The sequence below is a fragment of the Clarias gariepinus genome, chromosome 19, assembly GCF_024256425.1.
Source record: "Clarias gariepinus isolate MV-2021 ecotype Netherlands chromosome 19, CGAR_prim_01v2, whole genome shotgun sequence".
Lineage (NCBI taxonomy): Eukaryota > Metazoa > Chordata > Actinopteri > Siluriformes > Clariidae > Clarias > Clarias gariepinus.
Window position 1 is genome coordinate 29,197,739 of NC_071118.1, and position 21,065 is coordinate 29,218,803.

At 41.3% G+C, this 21,065-nt stretch overlaps 1 protein-coding gene across 2 annotated transcripts in view; it reads right to left on the bottom strand.

Annotated features, from left to right (window-relative positions):
- Positions 1-17,082: 17,082 nt before the first annotated feature.
- Positions 17,083-21,065, bottom strand: part of LOC128507893 (gamma-aminobutyric acid receptor subunit beta-2) — a 70,341-nt gene continuing 66,358 nt past the window's right edge. For both annotated transcript variants that reach the window (XM_053479035.1, XM_053479034.1), the window contains one exon: positions 17,083-20,347. In XM_053479035.1, the coding sequence (XP_053335010.1) occupies positions 20,000-20,347 (348 nt within the window). In that variant the 3' untranslated portion in view covers positions 17,083-19,999. The remainder of the gene's footprint in view (positions 20,348-21,065) is intronic.

Consider the following 21,065-nt stretch of genomic DNA (forward strand, 5'->3'; position numbering starts at 1 on the left):
TATTTTGTTTTATAAAGTATTAATTTATGAATTAAGCGGCATGGTGGTGTAGTGGTTAACACTGTGGCCTCGCATCTCCACCTCGGAGTCTGTGTGTGTGTGTGTGGGGTTTGCATGTTCCTCCCCTGTTTGAAGGGTTTCCTCCAGGTACTCCAGGATGGATTGGCACCATGTCCGGGGTGTACCTAAGTCTCCCGGGATAGGCTCCAGGTTCCGGCGACCCTAAATACAGGATAAAGCCGTAAAGAATATAAGTACTTAGTGAGTAATATGGTAGAGCATGCTCTGATAGTGTGTGTGTGTGTGTGTGTGTGTGTGTGCCCTGTGATTGATTGGCACAGGGGGTACACAGATTCGTGCCCCCTGAGATAGACTCCTGAAATGGCCGATTAACAGCCCCTCAGTAAATGAGTGAATTATATATAATTCACTCATTTACTGAGGGGCTGTTAATCGGTCATTTTTTAGGCTAATAACTCTAAATGAACTTCTCGTCTGAGACAGAGGTAGGTTTTGGTCTCGCCCACCTGGGACGGCCTTCATGAGAGCCAGTTTCATTATGGTGCTTGACGGATTTTGCAAATGCACTTGACACAATACTGTTCCCTTTCAAAAGCTACACTCAATGCTGCGCAACAGCGCTATGGGAAACGATAGCTATGGGAAACTTTGTGAAGCACGTGTGTGTCAAACACGCCAAATATTTTGGCATGTATAACCTCAGGCAGGTGACGTCAACCGATGAGGTGCACCTGGAGGTAATAAATAGGCATGAACCGGAAACACCCTCAGATCATTTTCTCTTCAAGATCCATGTTGTGTGTGTGTGTGTGTGTGTGTGTGTGTGTGTTTGCAAGCATTTTTTTAACAGAAAGCGAAAATACAAAGTGTCTTACTACTCACCAGAAAGAGGGCAGAGTTAGACACGAGTCCGTCCCTCTGTGTAGAAGAATATCTCGCTTAGGGCGATCTCCGCGTTTTCTGTTTGAGTGTTTGGGGGAAGAGCACGCTATCCTCGGGCTTCAGGGAGCAGGTAAGTATTGCGATTTTCTCCCTATTAAAGTCCTGCGCGCTCGGGTTTGCCGCCTTAAAGCAAAACCGCGACCCGCAGCGCATTTCTTGCGCGCAAATCTGAGTCTTTTACCTTCCACTTCTCCAGCGCGCTTCGGCGCTTCTTGTGAAGGGGGGAAGAACTTTCTCTCTCGCTTCCGCGGAGATGGAAACTATCACTTCAGAGCGCTCCTCTAGTGATGAGCCAGTGTGTTAGTTGGTGTTAGAGGTGGTAACGCGCGGTCTAACGCACACCTCGATTCGCCGTAAAAATAAATAAATTAAATAAATCCCCCAAACGCGCAAGGTCAGCCAACAGGTGTCTGTCGAGTGGCCGGAGGAGAGGGGGCCTTAATGATGGCCCCTCCCCCTCCTGATGTCGAACACCTAACACACCCATCTAGCCGAGGTGTCAAAGTTCGGGCACCTTTAGAGAGGCTGGCAGCGGGAAACCTACTGCCAGCTATGTCTCCTTAAGCGCGAAGCACTGTGGAAAACCAGTATCCTCAGGACAAAGTGTTAGGTGCTTGGGTTCCTCCTACCGTGTTTCAGGACACCGAACACCTAACAGCCACCACCATCACTCATCAAGTTGAGTGTCATGCGGAATCGGAGCGCAATGCGGGCACAGCTGTCTCCTGCACGCGCCGAATTTATTATAGCATACTCTAAAGGAGTATAAGCTAGGCGAGGTAGTAACGTTACCGCTCCCAGAGTGGTTTCAGTGGTGACTTAGTGCCGGGGGGATTTTATCCAAGGGCCAATCCCCAGAGGCAACAAGGGTTACGCGCTGGGAGCTTCGTACCCTTTATGTGGTTCAGACCCTCGTCCTTGACTCTGGGGCCCACTCTAGGTCCGTCCTGTCGTCGCAAGTTGCTAACGGCAGACGTTTTTCCCTTAGGGAGCTGGAGAGGTCATCTTTTCGTGTGGCACATCAATTGCCCCGAAACGATGACTCTATTTCTGGCCCTGAAATACTCCCTCCAGCAGTCAAGAGGTTATCAAGTCCTAGCGCGGACACTTCGGCAGTCTTGTAAATATTGCCTGGGCAGACTAAGCTAGCACCATTAAGAAGACTAGCGCACTAGGTTCTGCTTTGAGGACAGGACAAATTCTGTCCCTCAGGATCATTTACATTCTAATGGTGAAACATGCAGCCCCAGTCCACTGCCGAACCGCCTCAGTGCTGGAGCTTCTGCAAGAAAGTTGACCTCGGGCTTTTGCCCTAGTACACTCAGAACATATGTAGCCGCTTCTCGCCTACGTCCTGACTGATGGGGCTGGTGGAAAAGCTGTTCTGCATTCTTACCCAACTATCTTCCACAGTTGAAGCCTTCTGTCCTCCGCCGTTAGCTCCGGAGCAGTAAGACTTCTGTGCCCAACTCATGCTCTTCAATTTACAGTGCACCTCTGCATTAGCCAGGGCCATAAATTAGAGCAGGGTTTCATACGTCTTGGGGCCGCGGCCGAAGGGCTGCCGCCATTAGACGAGTAGGGATAGAGATGCTAGTGCCCTAGCCTGGGAGGACAGGACAAATTCTGTCCTTCAGGATCTTTTACATTCCAGGACATAAAACATGTAGACCCAGTCCACTGTCAAACTGTTCCAGTGCTGGAAGTTTCTGCAAAAAAAAAAAAAAAAAAGCTGTTCTGCATTCTTACCCAACTATCTCCCACAGTCGAAGCCTTCTGTCCTCCGCCGTTAGCTCCGGAGCAGTCAGGCTTCATAGGGGGATGCCAGGCTCGCGGGTCCTCGAGTCAGCATCCCAGGATTATGTCTAGGACTCCTTGGGGGTACTGGGCGCACACTACACAACCCTGGGGTCCAGACACTTGCAGTGCGGCGGAGTGAGTATTCTCGTTCCCATAGCTCTGTCGCGCAGCATTGAGTGTAGCTTTTGAAAGGGAACGTCTCGGGTTACTTTGCTGTAACCCTGTTCCCTGAAAAAGCGGGAACGAGATGCTGCGCTCCAATGCCGCACTGCATCCGTGACTGGACATCCTTCAGACAAAATTGACCTGAGGGCGTTTCCGGTTCATGCCTATTTATAACCTCCAGGTGCACCTCATCGGTTGACGTCACCTGCCTGAGGTTATACATGCCAAAATATTTGGTGTGTTTGACACACACGTGCTTCACAACCGGTCACGAGAAATTGTTTCCCATAGCGCTGTCGCGCAGCATCTCGTTCCCGCTTTTTCAGGAAACAGGGTTACAGCAAAGTAACCCGAGACGTTCTTGCAAGAACTATTACAGAAAGGCTGACCTCTGTGTTTCAAAATAACTGTTGTCTTTCTTGTTGTTACGTAATTACCTAATTCCATATGTGTTATTTTATAGTTTTGAAATCCCCAGTATTATTGTAGAATGTAGAAAATAAATCACCAAACAAAAACAAAGAAATTTGCAAGTGACCCCAAACTTTTGAACGGTAATGTGTGTATATATATATATATATATATATATAAATGCGGAATTTTTAATTAGATGTAATAAATGTGTAAATTTTTAATAAAATGTAAGATCGAACATCCGTTACCACTGTTTTACGGTATTTGTTTTTTCCCTATTACATTTGCATTAAAGGAAAACACTGGGCGGAGATTAACACTGCCTCGTTAGTAATGATGATCTATTATTACAGAGTGCAGAATACATTCTAAACCAAGTTTTCCTTCCCCCTGTGCGTCCGCTCCTCTCCATCAGGTCTAAAGCTTTACCGTGATGAGGAATTGATCTGATGAGTTGAAGGAGTGTCGCTGTTACACACTCGCCTCTCGCCCTATAGCCGTCATCCCTCACCATCGAACGGCAGAGTTAATGACACACCTGAGATGGACCACTTCATCCCGAGGAGAGAACGGAGGGGAAGGGAAGGAGGGGGGGGGGAGAGAGAGAGAGAGAGAGAGAGACGATGTCAGAGAGGGAGTTACAACACTCTCTCACTTTTATATATAGATATACGTCCAAAGAGACCTGCAGATTCTGACAGGCAACATTATTCTCCTTCTCACTCTCTCAATTTGGCAATGAAGGTCAAAGGCAATTATGACAGTGAGAAAGGAAATACATGTGTGTGTGTGAGGGAGAGAGAGAGAGAAAGAGACAGACAGATAGATAGAGAGCAGGTCTGGACAAAATCACTGGAAGATAAAATGGAACCTGTTTGTGTCCCTTTGATGTGATGTTTGTGTCCCTCTCTCTCTTACGGTACTCTTTTTCTCTCTCTGTCTCATATGTGTGTGTGTGTGTGTGTGTGTGTGTGTGTGATCAGTGTTTTATTTCAACTGTGCAGAATAAAATGTATTTAAATTAATTTGACTCATTAAATTTTAGAGACTACACTGCAGGGGTTAATTAGACACGGACGCTTCATCTGTGCTCCGTAAAACCCTTTCCATGCACACAAACACACACATGAACACACACACACACACACACACACATGAACACACGCACACACATACTCATGCACACACTTAAGAAGAAAGACAGACAGAGCATTAAACAAAAAAGTGCTGATACTAAAATACTGAGAAACTCAGTAATAACACAGTGATGAAACAGAGGCAGCTCAGGGGTTAAAGCGCTGGACCTTCTATCAAAAAGTCAATTATACAGCAGCAGTTAGTCCTGAGCGAGTAATCTGATTGGACGAGAGGAGTTATTCCATGAATGCTGATAACAGACAGTAACAGCACTGTGAGGTGTAACTCTGTGTATGAGTGGGCGTGTCCCAGGTGTTGTCCAGTGGTTAATGACACTAACTGTGTGTCTCAGCGTGGGTGAGAGTAGGTCTGTACGGTCCGCAGTACTGAGGAGAGAGCAGCTGTCTGACTAAACCCACATTCACACCCAGTCACAGAAGCACTTTCAGTAAGAACACACATCTGATAACGTTATGGCGTCTTAAACAACACGCCGTCTCTGCACTAATCACTTCTAAGTCCTTCTGAATCGCCTCTGAACCGTCCGTGTCGTTCTGTTCGCGGCTAACGCTTAGCTACAAAGCTAACTAGCGTCTAACACAAGGCTGAATCCCAAATCCCTCTCCAACCCCTGATCAAGGGCACTACTTGGTGTGTGGAACAAGGGAGTGTACACCCTACATAGTGCACTAGCTTAAACGCTGTTTTGGATTCAACCCCAGAACCCTAAAGTTAACGGATCTGATATTCTAAAGTGTAATAAGTGAAAATATAAAGTAAACCTGGTGAGTTTCTCAGGACTGTCCACCAGCTCCAGGGTGTATCACCTGTCGCCTACAGACTTTAACACTACACTCACCCACTGTTAATAATCACTAACTGTGGCTCACTAACTGTTTGTCTCCAGTCCTGTAAATCGCAGTCGGTTGGTTTCTCCCATGTGTTTCTCAAAATGTGAAGTTTGTTATAAAAGAGCAAAAATACAATGATGGATGATTTTAATGCAACGGTGACAGTAATACAGTAATAACAGGACAGTGATGGATAAATAAGTGTTGTGTCACTCTGTCAGAGCTTCACTCCGTGCTGCTCCTCTCATCTGCTTTCTGGTGAAGTAAAGAGAGAAAAACCTTCTCTGTTGTGGAGATGAAGGTCACCTTTCTCTCATGAAGCTTTGTGACGAAGAGGAAATTAGTCGAGACGCGATGTGTTCACGAGTCCTTTTCTCTCCATTAGCACTCGTCACAGAGCATCAGAAAAAGTGTCATTATAAATAATCAAACGTGAACTTTCACAGCCTTCAGGAGCATCAATCTTCAGATCTAAAACCTGAGCACGCTCGGCGTATCGCCATAAATAAACGTCTCAGTCAGGCGCTTAATAAACCAGCATGAGCTCGGAGAAACGCTGCGCTGCTCCCGCTTCGCTCTGTGACCTAAACGCTAGGATTTATATTTACTTTCTTACACACGTTACTTATCAGGCTAGCGGCTAGCTGCTAGCAACAGCAAAGAAAACTTTAAGGGCTACATATGACTGTCAATCAAATCACCTGAGTGTAGTTCAGACCCCTGAGGTTGACAGTTTTTTTTTTTATAAAAAAACAAAAAAAAAAAAACCAGACTATGATGACGTGGTGCTGTGATTCAGAGGATTAGACTGTATGTGTGTGTGTGTGTGTGTGTGTGTGTGTATCTTTGTGTGCTTTCCCACATGGAAAAAACCTATATAAACATATATGTTTTAATATAGGTGTGATATAGGTTTTTAATATATGTGACATATACAGTATAAAATTGGCCGTTTTCCCATATTATATTATATTATGTACATATATACGTGCATATATGTACGCATTACTAAAATCTAGGTAAACATATAGGTGCATATATGCACACATATATACATGCATACATGTACCTATGTGCATATCTGCACCTATATGTTTACCTAGATATAAGTAAAATTATTAAAATCCATAGCTGCTAGACAACATAAATAAAAGCCCAAAATGTAGAAATTTAATTATTTTATTTTCTTAAGAACAATCAAATAGTAAAAAAACAAAAATATAGTACAAGAACAAAAATAAAACAAAAAAATGAACAGGAGAAAAAAGCCTTCTCAGCTCCGTGAGCTTAGCATAACTGAGACACGCCCCATTTTACATAAACTCCACCCTGTATGTGTAACTGAGACACGACCTATTTTACATAAACTCCACCCTGTATGTGTAACTGAGACACGACCTATTTTACATAAACTCCACCCTGTATGTGTAACTGAGACACGACCTATTTTACATAAACTCCGCCCTCTGTGTGTAACTGAGACACGCCCCATTTTACATAAACTCCACCCTGTATGTGTAACTGAGACACGCCCTATTTTACATAAACTCCACCCTGTATGTGTAACTGAGACACGCCCATTTTACATAAGCTCCGCTAACTTCTGAATAGCGTTTAAATCCTCATTAATCATGGCGCGGCCCCTGTATGTACTGTACTTATTTCGGATGTGTATCTCCGCGTTCTGGAAGCCCAGGCCTTTAAGTGTTTTTTCTCCTTTGACCTTGCGGTCCACAGGAGAAGGTTATTATGTAGCGAAACTCTGTTACACCTCATTAGTGTAATTGTGCTGTCACGTTAGCAGTGAGGTCAGCGCAGAGCATTTTTGTGTTTTAGCCCCAAACTGCATTTTTAATCTCATGTCTGAGGAAACACGGTAAAGAAAAACTGTTACCATCGTCGCGGGGGGGGTTGGGGGGATAAATGGGGGGGCGTATAGGGGGCGTGATGGAAAAATAATTTCTCTCTTTCTTTCTCTCTCTGAGGCAGTGGTACACGCTGTATCCAACAAGCACAAGGTTTAATCGAAACCCATCACTTCTATTCAGCTCTGTGTGTGTGCGTGTGTGTGTGTGTGTGTGTGTGTTTGAATGTGTATGAGATTTGTGCTGTTGCAGTGATTAACATAAATCAGGTCAAATGCCAGAGAGACAAAACAGTGCGTTAATGGGATCAGCTTCGAATCGTGTTTCGATGTTTCATTTTTAGCACAAACATTATCATAGGCTGTTTGAAGATAATTATGTTGCGCGCTGATTGGAATTATGCGTCATCCAGGGTTTTATACGAAGTACAACATGCACATTTCTCTGAAATCTCTCTCTGAGTGTGTTCTACTGCTTTAGCTTTGATTACTTGATTACAAATGGTAAAATGAATGTTTTCAAAACAAATGTGCTAAAACACTCGATAATCTCAACCTGCCACTGCTGGGTCAGGAATTAGCGCGTTCGCTATAAGGCTAGTATTAGTGTTTTAGCATATTTACTATAATACTAGATAAAACTGTGGGCTTCCAGATCGACAGATCTAGTTAGCCTCGATTACAGAGAAATAAAATACGGCTAAGGACACAGAAGTGAGATTTGGCTAGTAATTAGCATTTGTGTTGCTCAAGCATGACTAGCAGAGACGGCATTTAGTTTGCAGTGTGAACGCAGATTCTCTTTCGATGTCTAGTTTAATAGCATAAACATGTCGCCCTCGGCTCGTTCATCAGGGACAAACTGACCATTTTGATTCATACACATTCACATTCCATACAAACTTAAATAATTCTTTTGATTGTGTAAAGTTGCTTTGTGACAATGACAATTGCTAAAAACTTAAATTTAAAAAAAATTTAATTGAATCTATAATTATTATGACCAAATGAATAAGCATTAATTTTACTTTAATTACAACTGAAAACGCACTTTGTGTGGATGTAGGATTAAAAAATATGTGATTATTCTTCCCTTTGAAACGAAACACATAAAAAGTGCATTTTAAGTTAAAGCATGTTCCTGTTGGCTCTGTTAGTCCTCCGAGGTCGCAAAGAAACACGCTCTGCATTAACCTCGCCGCTGGACAAACTCCCTAAAGCGACAGAGTAATTACGCTAATAAGCTGTAAAGAACGTTTCAGAACACACTCACTTTCGTGTCGGGGTCAGAGGAGAAAAATACACATATTTTCTAAAAAAATAATATTAATAAGTAAAATAAAAAACAGAGTAGCATCACGAGGATGCAGTGTGCTGCTTTAAACTCAATGGTTTGTTTCTGTATTACTGTATTTCAACAGCTTGATCGAGTGAGATTCAGATGTGTTCACAGATTGATTATTGATTCAAATCACTTTTATTTGTTGCCATTTTGTTTTATTTTATAAAATGCATTTTTGTGTTTTTATAGACTCAATCATCGGTTTACTGAATGAATGCAAAAAAGATTCACTGACTCAAATACCGATTCATTTAGATAAACAGAAATGAATCTCATTCTGGACTGAGAATATTCACTGAGTCAGACACTGAAACACTTGAACCAATCACTTATGAGTAATGACTGAAAGGATGTACTGACTAAAGTACTGAATCTCCAAGTCTTTGAGGCAAACACTTACCTGCTGAATGGGATTAATCTCTTTGGTAAAAACTTGGACTTGGATCTCACCTTGCTTTAGTAGACATTCTAACATCATAACTTTTATTTCTAACCATGTTTATGGATCTCATCATTCAGCCGTTATCTGTTAGAGCGCAGAATGACGATATACCTGACCACCTTCACAGCAAATCACACCTCCTGTCAGGTCTCCACTCTTTCACTCCTACATCTGATTCTGTTCTTATTTCCTCCATAACTCCAGACCTCATTTAATTAAACATGTCATCACTTTAACCAGCTCTTATAGTCATCGGGGCCTTAAGTCGTTTTACTGCTCCATATTATTGCCTATTATGAACGCATTATTAATCGTATTGATCTTTAGGGGATTAGGCTGCAGGAAAATTATGTTTTAAAATAATTTCTTTTAGCTCTAAGGAAATTAAAACAGCATGAAACAAGAGAGTAAAAATTGTAAAAGGGGGAAATCAGCCGAGAACTTAATTCCGACTGGAATCATTTTTCTATAAACTGAATGTTATGTATATTTAATTATAGTACTTTTATAAACTCTCACTCACTTTTTCTCTATAGAACTTATCCTGTACAGGGACGCGTGAGGCCTGGAGCCTATTCCAGGGGACTCAGGGAACGAGGCTGGGTTCACCCTCGACAGGGTGCCAATCCATCACAGAGCACACACATTGTCACACACTATGGGAAATTTGGAGACACCAATCAGCCTAATCTACATGTCTTTGCACTGGAGGAAACCCACCAAGCACAGGGACAACTTGCAAACTTCAGGTGGGAATCGAACCTTTAAGCCTGGTGGTGTGAGGCCACAGTGCTAACAACGACGCTACCCTGCTGCTTACTTTTATAAACGGAATTAAGTTAATATACCCTTTATATTCCTGAAGTCCTATATTTTATTCTATTAAGAATATCCATTTCCCTTTCTGCGTTCAGAATCCTGTGCCGAGGGCGGGACAGACAGCGGTGCGATGGTACACGATGTTAGGAGGAAGGAAAATCAATACAGCCAGAATCATTTTATTATCGGGAGACAACAGGATTAAACACGACGCTGTAAACAGATCGATGGAGATTTTTTATTATTATTGTAAGTTGTTCAAGAAATCCAGCTGCAAGTGTGTCTGGAAGATGAGAAGCCATTGATACCTAAAGTGCCCCTTGCCGTGCCAATCACAACTTTTTCCATTTAGCTCAAGGTGCTTCGGGTTCCACAACAGTCCTTAAAGTCTTTAAAGGCATCTCCAGTGCTGTCGTGAGAAGTTGGTTCAGGGGCGTCGTCACCGACCCACTCCATCAACCTGGTCAGAGCTCAATCTTATACGTTACTGTTTTCATAGTAACAGCTCATGTACAGGGACTTGTAAAAAGGATAATAAATGGATTAAAACTGCGTGATAATTGATACTTTAAGGAGACTTTATTTAACATTGATGTAAGGAGTCTCCAGTGTCAGATCTTTGTAACAGTCATATATATTACAGTCTATAATATTAGGAGTCAGGATATAATTTTCGCAGCACTGCTGCCGTTTTAATCCTACCGCTGATCAAAACGTGTTAACATGTCACGTGTCACATGACGCTAGCAAAAAGGGACCTGTCTCGCCCTGCACATTGCTTTAAATCCGCCACTGCTCCCGTCGTCACGCCAGATTAACGTGTAACTCTGTGACATTTGTGCGCAGCGAGGAGGCACACACTCCCCACATGTCACTGGTAAACATGCCCAGCCATGACATCATCATCTTCACACACTCAGAGAGGAGATCTGGCACGTGCGGTGCCAGGAAATGCTGTGAGCTCAGCAGGAATTTCATCAGCGCTGATTGGATACGGAAGATAAGCTGCCAGCAGCAGATGTGAAGCCGTGCCTCGGACTGGAAATTTAAAAAAAGTCACACGTTCCGTCTCAGTACAATAATCAATCAAAGGCTTAATTTAATTTTATATTCAGGTTCTACACGGAATCGGAGTAGGAATATAGGGATAGTGTGGGAGAATCTCATAACCTTTTCAGTGTTTTCTGTCACCAATCAACAGTCCAATATCACAGAACGGCACACGAGACTTTAATCAAATCTGTGGCATGTCTGATCAAATCAGAAAAAATAAAGATATAAGACTCACAGGAGACGCGAGCAACGATTTAATGCTGAAACTTTTCCTCCTCGCATCTTTTCTCTAATCTCTGTCAGTGGCTTTTCCCTGAGAAATTTGGTGAATAATTTGCTAATCTTTTAGATGTGAAGCTAATTTGCTAAACTTGGGGTGGATTTATTAATCGCGCGGCTACTTTCTAATCTAGGAAGTTATAATTTGCTATTCTGGGGGTTTAATTTTGTGGCTAATTCTAATCCAGAGAGCTAATTTGCTAATCCTGAATTTGAGTTGCTAACCTTGTTGCTAGTTTCTTATTTTTAAGAAGTTTATTTGCTATTATGGAAATTGATTTGCTAATCTTGTGGCTTTTTTCTAATTCATGGAGATAATTTGCTAATCTGGGGGTTGAACAGTCCAGGTGTCAACTCTGTAATCTCTCAGGTAATTTGCGAATGTGGGATCTTACTGTATGTAGTCTTATAGTTAGGAGCTAAATCAGGAACCCGTGGTGTGAAGCGGGAGCTAGTGGTATAATCCGATCTCAGTGCTAGCTCTTTAATCTGGATGCTAATGTTGTAAAACCACAAATAAAATAGATTTGTAACAACAGGATAATAGTTTGAAGAGCTAGCCAGTGTTTGTTTCATTAGCTTAGCTACCCTGGACCTTAAAGCTGAGTTTAGCCTTTTGCTTTTAAATAAGGATTAAAAAGAAACCACACTTTTCTAAACTGTTTTAAAATTCTTCTCCTGTTTCTACAATCTTCTTGTTTTTGGAGAAGTCCTCTCTCCGATTAGACCCAGGGTGACACGGCACCTTTAATAAAACCAAACACAGCTAAAGAGCACTTCCTGTAGTGAACCAGAACCTTAGGTCCAGACTCAGTTCTGATGAAGAGCAATGATGTCATCCATCAAAGGAAAAATACACACTCAACAACGTTCACGTTAGCATAGAACGTCTTATCAGTGCGCAGTAAAGAGCAAACTAACTAATATACTACTAGTTACTACTGGATACTAGCTGCCTACACTCCGGAGATGCACCAACAACGTCTGCTACTTCAGTCTAAAGTTTTTTTTTCTTTCTTCAGACCATTTTATACACATTTTATTTAAGGCTGTATGTGACAGGAGAAGATGGAACTACAATAATTCTATATATTCTTCTTCTAAATTCATTACTGGTGGGACCTTAAGCCGTAAGTGGGAAATAGGAGACACATTGGACCACAAAAATAAATAAATAAATAAATAAAATAATGAGACGTGGACTGAGGCAGGACACAGCTCTCTTCACACTAACGTCAAAATGATGCGAAAGAGCTCCAACACTGAGCGTGGTCCATGCTAACGTGAGGGGGCGGGGGAGGGGGAACAGATGTGTGCCGACTTGTGAGTGTGTGGTGTGTGTTTCTCTGGCGAGGATCAGTGATGAGCAAATCATCCACTTTATCACGACTGCGTGCTGAGCCGAGATAACCGTAACGCCCAGGCCGGCGCATGACTCAGCGAGGAACAAAAACACTGACGCTCCATATTCCTGCACACGCTCATTAGCATAAAACCATTTCCTTCACTTTCTTTTGTGTGAGTGTGTTCGTGTGTGTGAGAGAGAGAAAGTGCGACAGTTTGCAATAAATACGCTTATTTTTTTTCAATGCTAAATCTAAATAATAATAATCAAAAATGCAAAAATGTTTTACATGTTCTTCACTAGTCTGTCACTAGCCTCTTTACCATAACGCTAGTTTGTGTTTTAGCCTGTTTACTGTAATACTAGTTCATGTATTAGCCTGGTTACTGTAACACTTGTTTACGGTAATACTAGTTTGCATTTTAGCCTGTTTCACTATAACTCTAGTTTGCCTCTTAGCCTCTATACCATAATGCTAGTTTGCTTTTTAGCCTGTTGACTAGAATGTTAGTTTGTTTATTAAAAATGTTTACTATAACGGTACTTTGTGTTTTAGCTGGTTTACTATAACGCTAGTTCGTAATTAAGCCTGTTTACTGTAATACTAGTTTGTGTTTTAGCTGGTTTCCATAATGCTTGTTTGTAATTTAGCCTGTTTACTATAGCGTTAGTTAGTGATTTAGCCTGTTTACTAATACAAGTTTACTCATTTTTGAGTTTGGAGTTGACTTGGCGGCGCTAACACAATTTTTCATTTTTAAACCTTTAATTAAATTCCCCTTGCTCACACACACACACATTTATCCTTCACAGCACAGCTTCACGCTACACATTAATGGAGGAATAAATTCGGAGCCCAGATGGGAATTTCAGCGGTGTGTCAGCTCTGAACCTGGAGCTTAAAAAGAAAAGAACAAATGTATGTGTTTTCTGTCCAGTGCTGTGTTCGTGATACAAGACCACTTTGAATTTATGGATGATGCAGTGGTAAAAGTTCCATAGTGGTGATTGCCAATAGAGATAAAAGGGCTTGTGTCTATGTAGTGGAAAAGCGGCGCCAGGCCAACAACCTGCTTCTAAAGATCAACATGACAAAGGAACTGGATGTGGATTCGGGAAGATCCACTGCTCCAAACATCACTGGGACACCTGTGGAGTGAGTGGAACCACTTCAGGTACCTTGATGTCGACATGATCAACTCTACCCACTTCATTTGCAATATGGAATGTTTTCATCTTAGACAGCTGAGGAAGTTATACATCTTCTTAGCTATCCCAAAAGCCGCTCCTTGCTCACTCCTGGGAGCTTACTTTATAGGCGGCCTCCCCTTCAGCAGGTGTGCTAGGGGCAAGGCTGCTAAATCTGGCATGGCTGGCTGCACAAAATCATCAATCAAACCTAGCTTGCTCTGTTCTTTAAAAGCATGGTGCTTAGCTCAGGGTTTGGAAGTCTGGGGAAAGCATGCAGACGTTAACACAGAGAGTGGCGTGTGAGTGGGATGATGCCATGCACCCCAGAGACTTTAAAGATGGGCGAATGGTACACTGCTGGGCAAAAGTTTCACTATTCACTATAAGTTTCACTGAGAGCCAGCCATCATGACACAGCCACTCAAGGGGGAAAAAGGGCCACTCCCTCGACATTAAGGACCCTGCCCACAGTCAGGATAGCCGCCCATCCAGCCGAGAGTGACAGCCATGCTGGCCCTTGTAGCGTTTAACCCCTGCCTGAGACCACAGTGTAAGAGAACTGGGTGGGGCCAGCGGGCCGCGACTGCAAACACGTTGCTGAGGACCCTGCGAGGACCGCTGTCTATGAGAGCGGTTCTGCCATTCTGCCACTCTGGGATGCTAAACCTGGCACGGCTGACGGCAAATAATCATCCATGGATTTTGGGCTTGCTCCACTCTATAAAAGGAGGCGTGGAGCTAAGCTTAGGGTACAGAGAAAGTGTGCGGCACATTAACGTGGCCATGCCATATGCCCCAGGGACTTTAAAGGCAGGCGGACTGTACACCACTGCTAAACCACCTGCAGATTGACAGCTGCTGAAAGCCAGCCCAAGCTGACCCGGCACTTTCAGTTTCATTTGTAGCCAGCCAGCACCAGACAGCCACTGACAGAGAAAAAGTCGCTGCCTTGACGTTAAGGTCTCCAGTTGGGATCGCTGCTGCAGCTTCTGGAGAAGCGACTGCCATGTTGGCATTTTGACTCCTGTCTGCAGCCACACCACAGGAGGGCTGGACGGGCCGGCTGGCTGTGACTGTAAAATGTGTTGTCCTTTTCCCATTTTCCTAATTAAAACCTTTTCTCCGTATGACCTGGCCTTGTGTCTGTGGTGCACCCTGAGACAAAGATCTGAAAGCAGCCACTTTGGAGAGCATTCTCACTGAGAACTACAGCACCTTATTTGGGAACTGCAGTGCTGAGGACCATAAAGCTTGAACAGAGTGGTGGGTTCTTCTGAAAATATCACCAGGCCACCACCCTGCTCAACCTGCAGAACATCTACATGTTTAAAACAAAACAAAACAAAGCAAAGCAAAAAAAAAAAAAACTTCAAGCATCCCACACACCCCAATAATGGACTGTTTTGGAGGTTGTGGTTGGAAAAAAACACCTCAACAACAACATCGGCTAAGAGGGCAAAGAGGATGTTCTTCCCCCAAATCCTCAGAACCCTCCAACTACCTCCAACTCCACACAGTACATTTTTATTCTAATGATGGTTTCAATTTATATATGGTTTGTAGTTGTGAGGATTCGAGATCTCCAAAAGGAAATGCAGCAGTGTTGTGAAGGAACTTCATAAAGCCTCAAACACTAGGGTTCAGAAAGTTCTGGAAAGGGCATGAACACACTCAGGAGTAAACTGCATCCGGAGTTCAGCTGAAGACGAGCCCCTGATGGTGGAAACGAGCAGAGGGGTTTATTTAGGGTGAGTGTGTGAGCAGTGTGTTGAAGGCAAGTGTGTAATTTGCAGCTTGTGTGATTTAAAGAGCCGGAGCGACAGCCTGCCTGTGAAAGTCTGAACGGAAGAGGATTAAAAGCTGTGTGTAGAACATTAAAGCAGAGTCCCGGTGCTGCTTAATGAATGCTTGAGATTTACCTGTTTCAACCTGCCAGTGTGTTGTGAGGATTGATCTTTATCCAAAAGCGTGTCACAAATGATGCCAGGGTTGATCACAAGTTTATTCTCAGTTTGGTTTTTAAAAAGATTTTTTAATTAAGTGAGAAACGATGAGTCTAATTTGCCCAGATGAAAAAGGATGAAAATCCAACTTAAAACATCACTTAAACAACAGCTGATCTCCTTGTTCTAGTGGGTGTGGCATAATATTCTAATGAGTTCACCTGACTGAGACTCAGAATCACGATCATTGTTCATCACAATCATTGTTAACTGTATTCCACGCATTAATGTGATGTTCATGACACGTTGTTTGGTTATCAAATTAAATTCTACCACCAAAAGCTTAAAAGGTACTATTGTAAAACCCTAAAAGGGTGTGTCCTTATCAAAAGGGACCCTTTTTCAGTAAATGAATTCTTTGACCCTTTAAGAAACCTTCATTTTAAAAGTAAATACTTAACCATTAAAGATCATCAAGGTCTAGCGAAAACTCTAAGGGTGCTTTCACACCTATGGTTCGATTGCTTTAGTCCGCACCAGTTAGAAAAATGTTACAATCTAGTAAACAGACGTGGGTACGGTTTGCTTTCACATATGCAGAGTTCCAAACGAACCAAAATAGACAGCGAAGCTCATCGGCACCGGAAACAAGACTATTTTCAGAAAATCGCGCCACTTTCAATAATCATGGAGGAACAGCTTTGCTTTGCGCTCATGGCGCTGATCCTCACGCATTACATTGTACGTGCAAATCATTATTTTCAGATAATTAATTTCAAACACGATTCGCGACTGCGACTCCAAACCAGCTTCCTGGTTAGTCCATCTCACGGACGGGTCATTGCGCGCCACTTCAGGGCGAAGAGACGTGCCCTCTTCCTGAATGACCATTTTGTTATTACGTGTCGATAGCTTGAAAAATTTAATAAAGTCAACAGGAAGTAAAAAGAATTTTACCCACAACCCCGTATCTTTTTAAACTATACCATTTCGTCAGATTTGGTTTGGTTGCTTTTACACCAGACGAATCGTACCAAATTAAAGCGGATAAAGCGGTCCGAGACTACACCTTCAGGCAGGTCTCGGATCGATTGATTTGGTGCGCACCAAAGTACCGATATTGCATTCACATCAACACAAAAGAACCAAACCAAGGAACCAAACACGTTTGTGAAAGCACCCTAACAGATTTGTTGGATTTTTTTTCCAAAATGCTTTTAATCCAATTAGAAATAAAATTTTGTTAAGTGTTAAGGCTATAGTACAAACTGAACATTACAGCTCTTACTTCTCCTAAGTACATGCAGTAGATGGCATTTGAGCTGAACATTTAGGTTCTTGGTACTTGGTACACTTACAGTATAAGGTTCTTATATTGAGTATAAAAGGGATAAAAGGGATCCACTGCCTTAGAAGATCCTAGAACGTTATTGGCTGTAATAAAGCACTAGAACACACAGATGATGGTGGATAGTTTATTTCCCAGTGTTCATACTCTGTCATTGTCAGTAAAGTCATAAAATCAGCAGCACAGAGCAATCAGAACATTCTCTCTTAGCTAAAATGGACTTTGTGTTGTTGATGACGTGGGCTATTTTATTTTGAGAATATTTACATTATTGATCTGTCAGTTCTGCTGTTGTCCATGCTGTAACAGTGAAGTATAAAACATTAGAAATTGAAGTGTATTTACAGGAATCGGGTGTTTAGCGTTACGCCGTATTTACACCGGTGACGTTTACAGGAAGCCCTGATTGCTCTCGCACTGTCGCTAACAACACACCGTTCAACAGAAGGATTTTTCATTAGCAGTGATTTTCTATATAGCGTCTGAATGATAAAGAGTAATGCGATAGAAATAAATAAACCAGGACACGATTATACAAATGTCTTGTCAGTGTCTTCACTCTAACACCGGCCCAAATGACATCCTGTGCATGCTAACGAGACTTCCTGTTTAATCCTTCTGCCTGGATTTATATAAACAACTAAATTTTACACCCGCTGCTAACGAACCGTTTATCTATCAGGATATTAGCTAGCGTAGCCTGGTGTGTCCTAAGTACTACTTATGATAGAACATTATAAGTTGCTAATAAATGTTAAATACATAACTGGAATATGCTTTAAAGATATCAGTGTACAGCAGTGCAGGTCACATGATGATGAAGATGATAATGATGATACTTTTAACTAAAAATACACTAATTATAAAAACCAGGCTTGTGCTAATAATAACGTACATTTTAGGAAGAACTTCTGGCTGAATGTACAGTAGTATTAGAAAAGATTTTTAGATTGAAAGTTAACACGGAAACAATTTCAAACAAAATGTAAATTTTGAAGGAAACAACCTCAGACTGACCGTAACCATAGCAATGACATGTGGCTGAACATAGCCATAGAAACCTTTTAGGACTACATGTAACCATGGAAACGACTCTCATGGAACTGAACGTCCCCATGAAATCAATTCTGTCCGAATGTATCGTGGAAGTGACCTCTGGCTGAATGTAACCATGGAAACGAATAAGGACTGAAACCGAATCTGTTTACCTGCAACGATGAAAAACTCTCAGCTAAATGTTACCATGGAAACAGCTTTAGAGTACCTGTTACCATGGTAACAACATCTGTTTAAATGTATCCATGGAAACGATCTCTGGTGATTCACAAACATGACAGTCAGACATAAAGAGAAAAAGAGGAAAAAGTGATGAATAAAAGCACAGGAAGTGAAGCTGAAGCGGTCGGCTCGCTGAAGTCCAGAGGCAGAGAAACATCATGCGTTTAAAACACGGCAGTCCATCACACGACTGATTATTGGCACATTCCTGCGTACACAACGTTCATAACGCATCACAGATACATGAGAGATGTTATTAGAAGGTTATGAGGCATTATTAGAGTTCATGTTTCAAAGTGCTTTGAGAAAATAAAGATGAGACGGTGATGGAGATGAAGCTTCAGAGAGAGCGTCATGAACCTTTTCTCTCCTCCTGACTCAACACCACTCCATATTGTGCTTCGTCATTTACAGGCATTCAGTCTGAAGGTTAGATAGAAAGATTTTAACATCCTCTGCCGTAAAAGATAAGAAGAGTATGTTGGGTTCAAGTTGTCGTTTTTTTGTTTCCTGATCAAATCAAACTTAGAAATAAAGACACTGTAGCAGGCCGGGTCTCGGCGTCAGTGTCTCTCATTCTGATTCCTTCAGGCGTTTTTCTTTTACATCGTTATAAAGAAACAGCTCATTCCGTATGTAAACACACACATATATGCTTAATAGTAATAATGCGTACTTGATCCGGATACATATAACAATCCTATACAACTCATATTTACAGTAAATAGAGCAAAAAAGACAAAGAGAGAAATGTTATTAGATTGTTTTGTCCCAGACTCCTTAGCTGCTGGCTGCATTTAGAAAATACAGGAAAAAAAAAACAAAGGAAAAAAATCTGATAATTATTATTTTTATGGGAAAAAAAATGAAGAAATGCATTAATTTATTAAACATGATTAATTTATTTTTCAAAGATTTTATTAATATGAGACCTCACTGAACCTCTTCAGGCGTCTTTGCATAATCTGTATTTAAATTAATCTGTATTTACATGATCTCTATATACTGTAAATTATATTGAATTTCAAATATATATATATATTTTAAATGAATTAACATGAAAAATATTAAGGGTATAAATACGTTTAATTAATTATTTATTAATCCTTTAATTAAACTGTTTAAAGATGCTAAAGAACAGCAGCTTGGTTCGAGTGAAAACAGGGTTTCCTTCTTAGTTTTGTGGTCTAGAAAATCATTAATAAAATATAAAGATAAATATACCAAAACTATTCTAAAGTTTCTAATTGAACTACATGTGATCATTTTTATATTTTACAAAATAAAAACAAATCAAGAATAGAAAAAAAAATAATTAAAGAGTTAATTTCACTCGCTGGCAGTTTTGCTTTGTAATATTGTAAGAAGGACGTGGAAAAGCACAAGTAATAATAAATAAATAAATAAATAAATAAATAAATGTAAACATTTAAACACACTGTAGAACTGATCGTAATGTCTAAATGTGTAAAACGCGTGGTCGTTAGCCAGCAATTAAGGAATGATAAACCATAAACTAGCAATAATTTTATATAATAAGGTATTAAAATATCCTTTCTGTGTTCCAGTACTGTACGTAACACTTTCTTAGATGGTTTTCTCGAAAACTTAAATAAATTTTTTTTTCCGCTACATTGTTCTCTTCCCTTCACACCTGTTTCCACGTATGTAATGCAGGACGTGTTGGGAGCAGTACTGGAACACAGAATTACCAAAACAAAGAGCAGAACGCTTTAAAACGAGAACTGAAACAGGAACGCTCCGCTCAGTTGATGTAGTAGAGCCAGTAGACGACGTTGAAAAAGGAAAAGACGGTGGGGAAGATCATCCTCGACCACTTGTCGATCGAGTTCACGTCAGTCAAGTCGGGGATGGTGATCTTCAGCTGCGAGGCTCGTCTCCGCAGTCGACTTTTCTTCTGAGTAACGTGACGTTCCAGCGCGTTCCGTCCGAAGTTCTGCCGCCCGAGTCCCGCTTTCCGGTACTGTAGCGCAGAGGTGTCGTATGCTAGCATGGTGCTGCGCGGGTCACCGAGACCCAGAGCTAATTCTGATGGTGACATCTCGTTCTTTATCTCCAGAGGCGTGAGCAGGATGTTCTCGTGAGGGTCCATCTGGAAGACGTGACAACAAACAATGAGTCGCGGAATATTTATAAACAGTGCAGTGAGCTACGCAGGATGCTAATGCTAATGCAAATGGGCGGCAGGGCTGGGTGGGAGAGAAACCTGTCTGTGAATTACAAAACTTTAACTCTAAATTATTTCATGAAACTTTAATAAGGCGCTAACATTAATTTGACTACAATTCTTTACATAGTTTTACACACACACACACACACACACACACAGCATAATGGTCACATATGTTTGTGAGAATGAGTCGCAGCAGAGTGGAAATGATTTGAGGAAGCCGATATGTAAATATTCTATTTCAATCACTTTATTTAATCCCTTTATTTATTTCTACATGAATAAAAAATGGAACAAAAACAAACCTTAATTAGAATAAAAGCAGGTATTAAAATTGTTTTACAGTTTTAACTTCTTTTATTTCTAATATTTTAAAACTGGAACTTAAACTTAGCAACATAATCATGAATTTAAAGAATTAAAATTTAGTCTAAATGATTTAAAAATCACTTCTTGGCTCTGCAATTGAGAAATGCTAATTTTACATAATAAATAATATATTATACAAATACAGTATACGTATAAAATATATAAAATATGTATTGTATAAATTAGAATGATTTATGTTGTAGTATTAATATACACTGCCTGATGAAAAAAGTCACCACTTTAAACGGGTCAAATTTTTCGCCTGCATCAC